Genomic DNA, 15,330 nt, shown 5'->3' with positions numbered 1-15,330 from the left:
AGTAATCTAGCACCAGGTGACAAGGCTTCTTCTCCTGCAGGGATAAAAAAAATGTTTCCCAGCCCCGCTTTGAGGGCATGCAAACGTTTGAGTGAAGTGCCTGGATCAGAGCTTTCCTGGGGGAGATAAATGACAGCAGTGAGTAAACACTTGGAGATGATGCTGGAGGCTGTTCTGCTTTTTCTTCAGGGGTAGGATAATTGACATGGCTGTGTGACTCAATGGGAATATTAACAGAGTCGAGAAGCGGATATTTTAGCAACCGTTACCACTCGTGGGCCCATAATTTCCAGCATCTTATATGCAAATGTTAGCATGTGTTATGGCAAACCCCAAAACTATTTCATAATAACAGTAAGCCTGCATTTCAGGAACAACTCTATCCCCAGGCACATCCTATTTGCCTTTTGCTTAGAGAAAAGAGTATCACACCATAGTGCACATATATGTATACATACCACAGAGCTATTCAAGCCCATAGCATTGCCAAAAAAAAGAAAAATCTGCCGTACAGTGCTCTAAGCAGGGTCAGCTAAAGACAGCTGCTATCCATGGAAACTTGAAAATACAAAGCAAGAGTAGAGCTTCAAAATTTATTTAAAGCAGGTAGAACTGTATGAATGTTCTCAAAGGGGAAAACCTCTGCAGAGTTCAGTCACGTAAGACAGTGGGTTTTTTCAGACCCAAGTTAAGCATCATAGACTGCATGCGTGAAATCTGCACACTTTCATTTGCAAACAAAACCCCTTGCCTAGCTAATATTTACAAGTAAATCTGCATAGACAAGAACATGGCAGACTCACAGGTTAAGCTGCAAAACCAGAGAAGCATTACAATCTTCTGCCTAGCAGTATCTCAAATACTGTTCAGGTACAAACGTTTATCCCTTTAGCAGTACTTAATATTTGATACAAGAGTCCTAAAAATATTCCTGAAAATTAGTGTAAGTGCCTGAGCTTCAAGCAAGTTCACATCTTGACAAAACACATACACATCATCTGATCCTACAGTAGTCCAAGTTCACTGACATGAACTACTGCATCCCCCAGTACATTCCTTGAGAAAATGCTGTGCACCCACCTTACCCTTAAAAAAAATGAGTACTGGAAAAAAAACCTGTTTATTGCTCTTAAAAGACAGTAAATAGAAAGGCTTGAATTCTGTAAACAAAGCAAGCCAAATGTATAGATTGGAAGAAAAATAAAAGCCAAAGTACCTTTCAATGTATTCAATTGTTCCGAATCCCACCCACACCCCCTTTTCCTTGTAAGGTTAAATCTTGTTGTTATTAAACACAGGACTGGCAGATGATTTCTTGAAAGCATCATCATGAAATTCTACTACATTACAGCTTACACACCACAATAAATTTAAAAAACCTTTTTGAAACGAAAATGAAGTTTGGTGTTCAGGGGTTACATATTTACTGCCCAGCTGTTCCTTTCTCTGCTCTGCACTTCAGATGTAGAACAGAAAGGCAATCACAGCCAAAATACAGCTTTGGAGTGAAGTCCGATTATACCCTGCCTTACAGTTTGAGCCCATAACCAACCAGCGCTTCCTACACTAGAGCAGGAACTGAGCTAAAAAGAAGCACAAGACTAACTACTACCAAACTGGCCAGGGGAGTGACAGGTTTTTACTACATCTAATAGCATAGTAAAGAACAAAGGGTGTGTAATTGTTTTTAAAATGCTTTTTCTTACACAGCAGGCATAAACTTTTGAGTAAAGGAGGGATGCTGAGCAACCTGACGGGAAAAGTGAGATGCTATCCATCTGATCAGAAATGTTCATGTGAGACTGACTTGCGCTGAACTTCCCCAAAACAACTGTTCAGAGGTATACCAAGCAACTCGCTGAACACACCCTAAGCTGCTTGGGCTTTCTTTCATATGGGGTACAGCTACCAGCCTTAAGCCTCTCAGCAAAATTTCAGTCTATATAACAGTAACACCCTGCACATAATTAGCACCCCTTATTCCAATTAGTTTGGGCAAGCGCTGCTGCTTTTTGGCCTCCCAAAACTGAATGAGTTTTGGGGTTGTGGGACAGGGCAAATTCAGCATCTGTTACTATGTAAGAGTTGGGCATCAACATTTCATGTCAGTCAGGGTCATAAAAATATAGTTTTATTTAAATTTTCATATTCAAATTCAATACAAATCATTAAATATTTACAACAATTTTTATTATACTATAGCTAAAAAAAAAAATGCATTGTTTTTCCCCTCCAGATTCAATAGTACTTTATTGCAGGCTTTAAGACAAAGTTCTGCTCACATTAGAAACAAACCATAGATAGACATAAAAAAAATAAAGTGCATCTGTAAGATGTCCTTAGTTACCTTCGCCGGGCAAGGACCTACAGTTACTGTTGAGGCACCCAGTGTTCCTCCTCGACGCCAGTTCAACTCCCCGCAGACGGCAGACAGCTTCTCCAATCATCTGTTACGTTTACCAGACATCTCCTCTCCCTGCAGCTTTAGCACACAGGCGAGACAATGCACAGCAACAGTTCAGCATTTTTCAGAGGCTGGATCAGTTTCTCACCAAAACACAGCAGATCCTTTGCAGAGAATCTTATCTTTTCATCTGTAGTTCAGTCTTCCTGAAGTCGTCCCAGGCTCTCACAAAGCCAGGACTCTGGCATACTGCTGGTGCTAGAATGGTTTTAACTCCAAAAATCATGGAGGATCTTTCAAGATTGTCTAATATTAAACATGTTTGAAAAGTTCCTGCAATTGTTCCCTTTCCCTTTACAGTATTGTGCAAGTCGGATTTGGCCTGTCAGCTTACAGCTCTCTTTTCCCTTTAGGAATGTGTGGTTGGCAGGTTGGAGTTGAGAGGTAGAGAATCAGTCTGTTTACTAGAGGACCAAAGACACTATGGGCAAAATCCAGTTTGACAGGCATTAGTTTGTACTTTCTCCTATCAAATTAGTGCACTGAAATATTAAATACAGTGTTGCTTAAAACTAAGCCGTGTCTGGTAAATAAGTATGAGACCAGATCAAAATCAATTTGTTTACAATGAAAATCCACTTGAATTAAAACAATAAACAACAAAAAAACCCCAAGTCAAAACAATCCCCAGTAGAGACAGCTATGACAAAGAATCTTCTCCTTGTTCTAATGACTCAAACACTGATGAGAAGCTTTGCTGAAGATGGAGCTTTTGGTTTAGTGTTAAAATCTGATGTTTTCCTTTATATTCAAGACTGCTTTATCTGAAGAGTGCTAAAAATAAATTGCACATGGGAGACAGTTTTACAAATGGCAAACCATAGAGTTATGATTTGAACAAGTCTATTTAATCTACTTAATCCTAGCATTGCCAAGGCAATATTTTTCTAATACAGTCCTACAATATTTGGTATACATGTGACAGCAGTAGGCGGCTCCTTCCATCCATGTTGCTGGCTATGTGCTTAGGACTCGAGGAACATGCGTTTCATCTGCCTCAAAACTCAGGTTGTCAGCATGTGGAAGGACATTCACAGCAGGGGCCTGAGATTCGTTGTTTACAAGGCAGATGTCGTCATCTGTCCAGAATAAAACCAAGAAAAGAAGTGTCACAGGCAAGCTTCACTACCTGAAAGCAAGCCATGCTCACTTTATTTCCAGAAACCCACTGCAGCAGTCTTTTCCCAGCACTTTTCCTACAGAGTAGGAAATCCAAGGCCACACTCCAACTACCACTCTTCTGCTGCCCCCTCATTGGTTTGTGAGCCCGTTCTTGACACTACCTGTCATTTCTAGAGGTATCTGCTAAGCTCCGGAGTTCACTTCTCACTAGCACAGAGCAAGCCTAGGCTGTGTGCTCAAGTGGCAGAAGGCCATGCGAGGACAAGTTCTGCAATTCTCACGTAACTTTAGGGCTGCTGAAGACAGGCATCAGGAGCAACCTCTAGAGACTAAGGCTCAGGCTAAACTGTGGGACACAGGCTGACTCCGAGAGGAAGGCCTTCTCCTTACAGCCTAATCTTGTTAGGCTGATGTTAGTGCGTCCTTGCCACTTGAAGTGAGAATATCACATGGGCCTGAGCCATATAATTAATCCAACATCACTTCAGTTGTACATAGGGATGCAATTTCAACTTCTGATGTTTAGCTTATAGGAAGTGCCCTCTGTTCTACTGGGGCATTACGTACCTAAATGGGGCACTCCCATACAGGCACTTGCTGGAGCAACACATCCCACAGGATGCAGGCAGCAAATCCCGTGCTTTCCTATCAGCTAGGCTTCCCGCAGGAAATCAAAGCAGACACAGCCCAGAGCATCCCTTTTGCCTCCAAAAGCTTCCCTACCTACTCCTCTTCCCAAGGTCATTCCACAATCCAGGGTATAGTTACTTTTGCTTGTTTACCTGGAACCTTTCCATTTTTAAAAGTCAACAGCAACACTAAGTATGTGTTGGCAAAATTGAGGACTAAAGAGACATTTTCAATTAGTTTGCTGTTATTCAAAAAGATAAGGTATTTGGAAAAGCTGATAGTCTTTTCCAATTAAAATTCTCTGAAAGTGTTCAAGGATGACTCAGTCTTGGCATAATCTGAAATTCAACTGAAGTATTTGTCATCTCTATTTTGCATCATCTAAGCTACAGCAGGACTGACTCCACAAGAGTTTTGTGTAAATAATTAACTACTGAAAGCAGACAAATCTAGTGGCAAAGCAGCACCCACTCATTCAAATGAAATCTCTGAAGAGATGATGAGATGAGGGACATCTTCAGAAAAATCTTTTTGGCCTTTAAGTTGTAAACTTCTGACTTTCAACTACTCTTTTCATAGACTGTTTTTTAATTCACATTTAGGTTGTGCTTCATTTAAAAACAAAGACCAAGTGTCAAAGCCAAGTTTTGTAACAGAAGGCAAAATTAATATTACCTTGTTTTTCAGGGTATTCAAGCACTGTGACATGTTATTAAGGCAACCCTCCCAAATCACAGCATAAGCAGAGTGCAATGCAACCTAGCAAGACAGATGAAACAGTAGACTCACTTTCTGATGGTGCACGTTCCTCTGGAACAGTTGTATTTACGTCTTGTACAACTGTTCCACTATGATTACCCTCTGCATTAACTTCAGGGACATTTGTTGTCCTGTTAAATACTGTGGCCTGCACAGGCTCAATCCCTTCTTCTTCTACAACCACCTTTGTGGGAGAGGGAAAAAAAAAAAAAAAAAAAAAAGAAAATGGTTAAGTTACAACTTTGTAGGAAGCTGCATATTTCCAGGAGACCAATGCCTGCAACGACCACAGTCTAGTGAGCTTTTACCCAGAAAGAAATAAATTTAAAATTGAAAAAAAAGCTCTGCTGTTAACCTCCAGCCTCATATGTGAAAATTAATTACTGCTTAATTAAGTGGGAAGCAGAGATGCAGCTTCTGCATTCTTCAGCCAGCTCTTCTCTTTCACTGCCCAGTACCAGGAAGAGATTCTTCCTTCCACTCAGTGCAGATCTCCCTCCCACAGGCAAACTCTGGCATACATTTTAGCTGGTCCAGGCAGCGTCAGGCATTGGCAACGGCATCTTCCCCTGGCACTGGCCACAATGAGCAGTTGAGAACACATGAGAAATTCCTTACATTTCCTAGGAAGTCACGCGGCTCCAGGAAAGCCATACATGCTAACACATTCACTTTTCAAGGACTCTGGGTACTTTAGCAGCTGAGCAGAGGTTGGTTTCAGGGGCAGTGTGGAGTTGGCAGTCTACCTGAAGCTTTGAGAAACACCCTTAGCTGCAAACACAAGTTAAAGAGCAATTCTTCACTCATGCATGACAATCGGTTTTTTGGCTGACATTCTGCCCAAGGCTTAAGAGGATACCAACTCAGACCAGGCCAGCTGCAGGCTTCACTAAAGGGGACACAGCAATGAGTCCTGGGGCATCTTGCCACTGACATGGCAACACCTGTGCTTATCACCCATGCTCAGAGGCAGCACGAAATAGCTCAGTATGTGCTTTTACTACACTAGCTTAATACTGATCTGCCACTAAGACAGACTACTGGTTTACCTCAATATCCAGAACTTTGAGTATGTCACATATGCACATTGGGCATGTCCTGTGTTCCAGAAGCCAGGGGTCAATACAGTCCTTGTGGAAGAGGTGGCTGGTGAAAGAAAGTAGCCAACAAGTTAGGTTTCACACCAGGAAATGATGTGGCAGTTATGAAAGCCCATTTATAAACGCTGAGAATTTATTCATTCTAGAATGGATTACCTTATTTTGCCACAAGTTTCAGCTGAAAGCTATGGATAGTTGATCTCTCAACCTGCAGCTGGTTCATGCTTATTATGCTAGAATTCAGTATTATCATCTTTCCTACATCAGTCTTAAGCTTTTTTTTTAAAAAAAATATCTGTGTACAATACGTTCCCAGCTGATTAACTAATACAAATATTAGTATCTCAGCCTTAGCTTTAAGGTTAACTTCTGTCATGCAGATCCAGATGACTAAACACTTGTTTCTGTTAAAACTGCATAGAAAAATAACCTCAGAGTTATGTCCTCAAGATAAACTATACCCACACACATTTACTTTATCTATACAGCCACTGTGTATTCCAAGCGGGTATTCTGCAGGCTGCGTACTCAAAAAAGCAAATATAGTTCAGCCATTACAGATGCAAATTTGCACTTCTGTCAAGACACTCAATTTCACAATGGGTCTGAATTAGGCCACAGATTTAGGAGGATGACTTCAAATCCTGTAATCTGCCTGTTCCTTCAGTCTGAATAGAAATAGCAAGGCAGACAGGCACAGCTCAATATTAATCAGAACTCTATTATGAAGCAAGTGCAGAGATCAACTTCCAGTGCTCAGTATCCTACGCCCCAGTACGATACCAGGATTCTCCAATTCAGCCCACATAACCAGCGCCTCCTTCCAGCTGCACCAACATTAACATCTAGAGTACAACTTGAAACTTCCTTGATGCGTGACTGTTTTACTTGTTTTTTACTTGGACTTAATACTGGTCTTACGTACCTTTGCTACTATAAATGCCTTCAGTTTGACTATCTGGGCAAGAATGCTTTCTGCAAATACACACGCCCCAGGTACTCAGATACGATGTGACTCACAGAAGCATTCAATTGTTTGTTTCTTTCATGGATACAGTCAAATGCTTTCAAAAAGTTGGGTCTCAGTGTTGACGTCAACAACATCAAGTACATTCCCACAGTAAATATCAGTTAAGAACTCATGTGAGAGAGAATTTAATATGGTTTATACTGGCAGAGATCACCACTGATGAAGATTATCAAGTAAACACAGTTGGCTTAAGCTAGTGCCGCTTACAGCTACATTTGGGCCAAAAAGGAATGAAACATCACAAACGTATGTAAAAGCAGTCTCAGAGCAAAGCATAATGCAGTAAATTTGTGTATAAAGAACATATTCAAAAGAAATTACTCCCCTCTTAATTCAATAATTGCACATTCATGTCAAGATTAGCAGGGTTTATAGGAAAATAATGAGAAGTCAGGTCTCCTATGAGCCAAAAGTATCTAGAGCCTGTCTAAATGCTTCTGGTACTCATGGGACTTACTTCACTGCTGAACAGGGCTACCCATGAGCCTAAACCTGACAAGACAGCTGAATAATCATTAACATGTGCCTGAAAAGCTTATTCAGTTTGGGGTTTTCCTAAACGATTACGCATTAGATCAAGGAAGTTTGTTGATAACACCTTAACAGGCCAACGTTATGATATCAGACCTGCTTAGAAGTCCTACTGCTTGGGAGCAGAGAAAGCTTTTGGAAAACTGGAACCTGGTACAAAGGTAACCCCAGCTCAGATCTGAGTGTTTGACAAATAACACTGCTCAGCACACAACAGCACTTAAAGATTTTTTCAATTTTGGTACTTTTATCTTTCTACATCAAAATTTTTCAAAAGTGCTTTTTTATAAGCCTCCCCAAGGGTTACAAAACCTCTTCCCATACAAAACTCGTGCGGTTCACATTGCAACCCTCTGGTTTTAGCAGCTTTGCCAGAGCAGTTCCATTCCACAAGTACAGGGGGAAATGCCAAGTTTCCTTAAGCCCTGAAGAGGCTTCATTGCTCATTTTAGGAGCAATCAAATGGAAGTCTTAGTGCTACAATACCAGGCTTCCACAGAAGCACAGCAATGAGATGCGATAGTAAAGAACTCTAGAAAAATAAACTGCTATCTACCGCTATTTTGGTCTAATTCAGGTGAGGCATACAACAAAAGAAACTATAACAGTTCGCATGGTTTAGGAAGTTTAGCAGGTGCACAACCCTCTTGGTAACCAGTAGACTAAATGACAAGAAATGGACGCTGTTTTCCCATGCAATTTAGAGGTAACATTCTTACACACCAGGCAAAGGAAGAAATCTTTAAAAAGCCGTGGCATCCCCTGGAGTGGCACTGTGGTCTGCCAAGTTACACTTGTCAATTCACTCACAGGGCCAGTTACGAACACAGGCCATCGGGGCACACGACAAGTGTGTATTTACCCAGTTCCTGTTGTTCACAACGCTGTTTGACAGAGATTCAAGAATTCTGGCTGTGCAACCCCTTGATTAAAGTTTGATCAGGTTTGTTAACGCAGCAGAAGGAACAACCAGTAAGAGGCATGCTTCCAAATTTTAGATTAAGGGGCAGTCTGGAAGACAACTTACTTGCAAATCAGAACACGCACTACTTCTTTCGGCTTGTACGGGTCAAGGCACACAGCACAGTTTCCTCCATCAGGACCAGTCTCCTAAAGCAGTGCAATGAATTTAGAGTGTTAACAGTCTTTGAAAGCTTCGTTTGAGCTACAGTCAGAGGGGGTCTAGCTAAAGTAATCTATGGTACCTCCCCTATACACTTATATAAACACATTATGTGGATTACTCATAGTCAAGATCACTCTGACAGAAGCAGTGAATATTTAACTCCATGGTTTACAAATCCAGCTGCAAACCATCACTGGATTATTTGAGGCACTCCTATAGAGGTTTTAAAACTGCCACCTCCAGTTTTAGTTTCAAAAATAGCAGCCAGGGAAGCTGATTAGATATACTAGTTTACCTTTAAGCATCCCTGCTGACAAATTGGGACCTCTCACCTCAGCAAGACTACAATCAAGCAGCTAAAAAAATAAATCTGATTGATAAGAATGTGCAAATTAAAAGTCTTGCACCCTGGGAAAGGACCTGCTTTGAAAGAGGAACCATCTCTGCAACAGACAGTTAGGGGCCCAGAGACGCTTCAGCATCCTGCTCCAGTGCTAAGGACCACTCTGAGTTCTGTGCAAAGGCTGTGCCATAGCACTCGGGGGATTGTAGGATCAGCCATACCTCATCCCCTTCCTTCACGGTGCGCAGCTGTAACCGGCTAATGGCCATCTTAGCCCTGGCCTTTAGTTGTCGCTGTAACAGAAAGCAGTCCTGGTTAAACAGTCATTTCACTCAGGTGGTGGTTACTAATACTTACCATGGTGCCTAGCGCAAACAGGCACCGGTTTTATAACCCAGATGTTATCAAAACAAGCCAAGTAAGCATGACCATGCTATTTAGAGACAACAGGAGACAAGAGTTTCCGGACACACTGATGTGGTTATTGACTCTGGATGACACACCAAGGCATTTGCATATGCTTTGTTTTTACCTAACCTTTCCACAAAGCACAGGAATTTCAACGGTTTCTTCATTGAAAAGATGTAAGATAATGCCTTGATCAGATTAGAGCTAACTGAAACCAACAGAAGCCTTCAAATTGACTTGATACGGAAGACCTAATATTGAATTCAGCAATCAATAACTTTTAACTACTCACATTATGAAACTGACTGCCACAAACTCACATCCTGATGAAAGGTGAGATTCTTTACTAATCAGCTCAGCTACCACCAACACACCCTGAACTGGTCCTCTGCCTGCTCTGTAAAGCACTGGGGGCAAACAGCTCAGGAGCCTCCTAGCACTAACTGACACTGTCAAGTGGAACAATGCATTTTTATCTCAATATGGGTTCAAAGTAACATGCGGGGGGGGGGGGGGGGGGGGGGGGGGCGGGGCGGGGAGCTTAGAGCTATTTCTCCTCCTCCCTGTGACACAAAGTGTGAAACAAATCAAATGACTAGCCCGAGGTGGATTACAGGGCAGCTTTAAGGAAAGCACAGGAGGAAGCATTCCCGTTCATGCAATAATTTGCTCAGGATAGCAGGGCAAAGATGAGCAGACAGCAGAAGCCCAGCTCGCCTGGCAACTGTTGCTGTCCAGCTGTCACTGCAAAGCATTTAATTAGCACAGGAGCCAACATCTCTGCTTAAAGGTCACAGGTTGGTGCTGTTCCACCAGCAGGAATAATAGGACTGTTCTCTCCCTCCCTGGTGCACTTACTGCCTCAGGACCGAGGCATATCAGGCAGCTCTGGCAGTGCCATCCCAACATCTTACCTTAGTGACACACTGACTCAAGTTTTGCAGCTAACCAAAAAATCCCTTCCCCAGTTCAGCTGCTCAGTGCAGGAGCCCCACACTGTTTGCTTTCCAGCATTACTTCCCCTTAGGCATCTTAGTTCCATTACAAGAATCTTTTCTGGGATGAAGGTGCAGTGCTGGTAGCACAAGTGGGTGGAAGGCTATTGCTAACGCCTACCAATGCTCACAGAGTTTCTTAATTCAAGTCTGCCTAAGATTCCCTGTGCTGAAGCAATTAATGGCAAACAAGTTCATTTTTATGGTCTGCTGGGACCCTGTCAAACAGTTTTGGTAGAAAATGACCTTTTTGTATACTGGAATTGTTTTGGGGTACTAAGATACAGCATCACTGTACCTGCTTTTAGGACTTTAATAGTTGATAGCTATCAACAGTTATGAAGGAAGAGATACATATAATCCAAAGGTGAAGGATGCAAACAAGTTTTCAGGTATATTTTTTAGGAACAAGAATTAGTCAAGTGATCTTTGAAGCTTGCAAAGTTCTGCTCAAGACATCAATGTATGTTTCTGTATGTCACTTAAGGTTAACTTCAGAATGTCGTTCCCCTTGTCAATGTTTCAGACTGAAGCCACGGAGAAGCAGCTACACGCTGACCTCAGCAAACACTAAGGCCCCTAAAAGTTTCAGCAGCAAACATGGTAACATCAAGAGAGCATGAATGCAGCTGTGTTAGTACTTCTCATACGCAGCCAGAACTGTCTGTCACCGCTAGTTGTTATTAACTGAAAACTAAACCTTCTAGGAATGCAGTCCCTCATAGAGTATCTAGTCTACAAGTCTAATGTCAGGTCAAGCATATTAGACAGGACCCAACTGGCTGTGTTGTTAATAATTTACTGAAACAATATTTTAAGTTTTGCCTGAGCACAAGTTTAATTGCTGTTCATGAAATGCACCTATGGCAAAGTCACCTTTAACACTGATTGTGATAAGTACAGCAGAACACCCCTCTGGGGAGATGGAGAAAGGTTGCAAGAGGAAGCTTTTTACGGAATAGCCAACACCAGGAGATCCAGGATACTCGAGCTTGGAATGTCAAAGCGTTTTATGAAGCCAAGTTTTTCAAGCAAACATTAAATGTTAATGGTATTAAAAGTTTAAAAGCCCCAACCCAGCAAGTTCAGGCAGGAAAAAAAGAAAAAGAATTACAAAATAGGTCATGTCCTGGGTTTTCTCCAGGCTCTAGCATGTTGAAGTAGAGAAGTACCTAACTGGGAAAGTTACTTTGCTGTTGCTTAGTCCTCACTCTTCCGTAGTCCAACGCTGCCAATTTTGTGTCCAACCCTTTCTGCATAAGGCTGCCTTTCTGGTACCCTGCAAGCACAGCCACGGTGATATAGACCAGCAAGCCCTAAGGAGGTCAGGAACTCCTGCTTTTCTCCTGTAAGCTAAGGAATTCCTTCCACACAGGTAGCTACTGCCACAAAAACAGTTTTGAATTGCGGAAAGTTGAGCAACTCACCTCCTCCAAAGCCATTAATTAGGTCATTTCTCAGCTGCAACATCTAATCTTTATGAAATCAATGAAAGTCAAGACTTGAGCTTAAATTAGAAACCAGGCCACAGATAACATCACTGGCCATTCTGCATTATTAAGAAAGGTTAATATATTGAGGAACTGAATTTGCCAGTACTCTGCTGACTAGAAAGGTAGCAAGTCACCTACCACACTTGCCTTGTTTTCCCACCTTCTTGCTCACAGACCATATGATGCAGTAAGAGATTGCAGATGTGGGGACTTGAATTTCAAGTCCAGAAGAAAATCAGCATTCAGATAAGAACTAGCAGGTTGTAAACAATTTAGCTGGCCAGCTCATGAGGAAAAAGCTACTCTATTTAAACTCATAGTTAGGACGGATGTACCACTAAATTTTTGGTTTTGCTTGGACCACAAGACAACATGACTGACTTCTCAACAGTCAGCCAACCTTTTAAAGAAACCCTTTGTGCAGTTCTACGTTACTGGCTTGCATGCAATTCCTGCTCAAGCTGAGCAAGAGACAGCTGCAGAGAAAAGTTTGCAGAGAACGTTTAAAACCTGGGTTATGTGTGATCAAGCCATCCAGAAGCAAGAAGTCATACCAAGAAGTACAGAAACTGTACTGGCAAACAGTAAAGTTTAAAGGTACTCAACAGCCTGACTGTCTATAAAACAAGAGTTTGCTTCAGAAAGCACTGAAGTCAGAAGATTTTTCTCAAGGCAAAAGAAAAGGAAAAACATATTGCCAATATGGTAATACTTGGAGGCCATCCAATTCAAGCAGGGGTCACTACTAGTCCCACACATGAATGAAACACTTATCTAGCCAGGCTCTCGTTTTCAAGAAGCCTTTGCAGAAGAGACAACACATCTAGAAAATGGTCACAAGCAAATGGGACTCCAGCTTCACCGGCCTTTTCAGCCCAGGGCAAGAACTCTCCTGGGCCTGTGGCTCAATCCACAAGGACAAGCCAAATATTCAGAAACCTAAACATACAAGAGACAGGCTGCAGAGCATCATCATATAACAATTAGCTCATCACAGCACTCTGCAGAGCAATTCAAAAGTGTACGTTTTGGTTCAAGTGGTAGACTGACACTTTCGAAGATCCCTCACACAATAGCAATATAATTCCACAAGGAAGGTCAAAAAAGCAGACAGATACTTTAAAGAGTAGAAACACTGTGTAAAGGGATGCAGTGAGAACAGCAGTTCACTTCCAAAAGAGGAAAAAATTGTGATATTGTGATACTTAACTACTGACTGTTGCCTAAAGACACCTCCCAAAAGTATGTAAAACCCTTCAACACCTGTGCAATAAGGGAGGCAGAACACACTCCATTACTCCACCAAATAACAGACTGAACTCCAGGCAACCTGAGATTCCAAAGGGCTGAATGCTGATAGAAAAGCCGACACCCCCCCAACCCCCCCCCCCCGGCAAACTGGGAAGTTGTACAGCTAATATTCAGTATTTCATGGTGCCAAAGCAGCTAAACGTGTCAAACTTTGGATACGCAGTGAAAATGCAATCAGCTGGCTAACAGGGACCGCAATAGCATCACCTTTTAGTAGTTCACCTTCATTAACAAGAACTTTCTGTTATTCTTTGCTTATCTAATCTTTGTGAAGTCAGTTTTTAGATGCCACGGTATAAAAACAATTGAACATGTTCCGGATCATCTTGAATTTCACTTTTACAAAATAGTACATTTTTACCCCCTGATAGCAGAGAAGCTTTCTTCTATTCTTTTACTTTATAAAGCACTTTATAAGGCCCCTTAATTTCAGTTCGTCTGAAGTCACGTGGAACTGGCATGTCATTTATCAATGTTATTTTTCAATCTACAGTGAATTCCTTGTGCACACAGAGCCCGAGACAGAAATAGTTTGTGAAGGGGCTAGCCAAGCAGACTGGATTTTCCCAGTACCATCTACCACCAAGGCATTAATAACATTTGTAAGTTGTTGAAAGCTCAATAGCTCAGAATAGAGCTGGACTTCCACAGCTGCTCTGTTAAATATCTTCAAAGGAGGAAAAATTTTCATGTGATTTGATGAAGTGTCTTTTGCAGACCTGCTTCTAGGACACCCAGGTTTTCCTGCCTAGGTTTGTTCAGCATTAAACAGAGTTCTCGGAGCAAATGGCAGGGAACGAAGAGAGAATTCATCAGCAGGAGACAGTGTGCACCTCTGTCCGTAGATGCGAGCAAGAGCACAGCATCAAGTTACAGAGCTCCGTGCCATCCCTCATGAAAGGTGCTGCAGAGACAACTCCCTGTGACATCCAGTGCTGGCAATGCTACATCTCACAGGCAGATGACAATTCCCAATACTGCTCTTCCAACTAGTCCCTACTGTATCCTCACATCGCTTCCAGGTATGGCATAACACCAGAATACGCAAACAGGCTAACCCAAAGCACTCAGCGAAGGCATAGTCCAGAAGCTGAGGCAGACACAGCTTAAATGAAGCACAGGTACAGTTCATCTTACCATCAGATGTCTTGCCTCAGTAAGGATGTAGCCAGCTGACCATTATCAACAAGATTAAGCTTAGACAGGATTTCAGAACACAAATTCAGCTAAGTTAGGTTCTGTGGTTACCGGGAGAACCCAGCCAGAACTCTGGTTAATAAATGAAACCAGCATCGAACTCCAGGAATACTGCTGTCATTTACCCTTGCTATAGTCTCTCTGCCTGCAAAGAACAGTGATGGATCTGCATGTTAACATTTTGAAGAGGTCAGTCCTAAAGTGTTGCAGAAGCCTTAAACTGGCCTGAATTTCAACACCTGTGTCCAATTTCCAGCTTCATTAGCTTATTGCAGCAATATCTTGCTCAAGGGACCTGAGACCCCTGGGACAGCAGAGATCAGCAGGGCAGGTCTTCTGCAAGGGCAGAGAAGTCTTTCACCTCCTTAACTACCTAACCCCTGAAGAAGAAATAATTTTACATACTCTGAGCCCAGCTTAAGCTAGATGCTAGTGCTATTGATGTCTGTAGACGAGTTACCTGGAAACTTAACTCATTAGCAACTCCCAGCTTGGGGTTTAAAAAGAACACAATTTAACAGCGCTTTTTTCAACTCCTACTTGAGGCTATCATTGTAATTCTCAGAAAGCTTTCAGTCAGAAAGCAGCTTTCAACAGGCAATAGCTTCCCAATTTGTGGTCTACAGAAAAGCAACCGAAGTACCGCACCATTTTGCAGACACATTGGCAGTCGCTCTCGCATTGCAGCTAGCACACTGGCAGTGCCATGTGGGAAGTGCGAGGGTCAGCTAAAAGCAGTTCAGCTCTCTCACCGCCTCCAATACAGGAGCATTGTGGCTGCACTGTAGTTCAGGAAGTGAAATTTGTAGCAGACAGTTAGC

The 15,330-nt window shown here is 42.2% G+C and overlaps 1 protein-coding gene across 2 annotated transcripts in view; it reads right to left on the bottom strand.

Annotated features, from left to right (window-relative positions):
* Positions 1–2,231: 2,231 nt before the first annotated feature.
* The window catches only part of RNF128 (ring finger protein 128), a 41,583-nt gene continuing 28,484 nt past the window's right edge, over positions 2,232–15,330 (bottom strand). For both annotated transcript variants that reach the window (XM_037408278.1, XM_037408277.1), the window contains exons 3-7: positions 9,327–9,398; positions 8,664–8,746; positions 6,025–6,121; positions 5,006–5,159; positions 2,232–3,543 (exon numbers count right to left, since the gene is read on the bottom strand). In XM_037408278.1, the coding sequence (XP_037264175.1) occupies positions 3,422–3,543; positions 5,006–5,159; positions 6,025–6,121; positions 8,664–8,746; positions 9,327–9,398 (528 nt within the window). In that variant the 3' untranslated portion in view covers positions 2,232–3,421. The remainder of the gene's footprint in view (positions 3,544–5,005; positions 5,160–6,024; positions 6,122–8,663; positions 8,747–9,326; positions 9,399–15,330) is intronic.

This window comes from Falco rusticolus, chromosome 14 (genome assembly GCF_015220075.1).
Source record: "Falco rusticolus isolate bFalRus1 chromosome 14, bFalRus1.pri, whole genome shotgun sequence".
Taxonomy (NCBI): Eukaryota; Metazoa; Chordata; class Aves; order Falconiformes; family Falconidae; genus Falco; species Falco rusticolus.
This window is presented reverse-complemented; position numbering and strand designations above follow the sequence as displayed.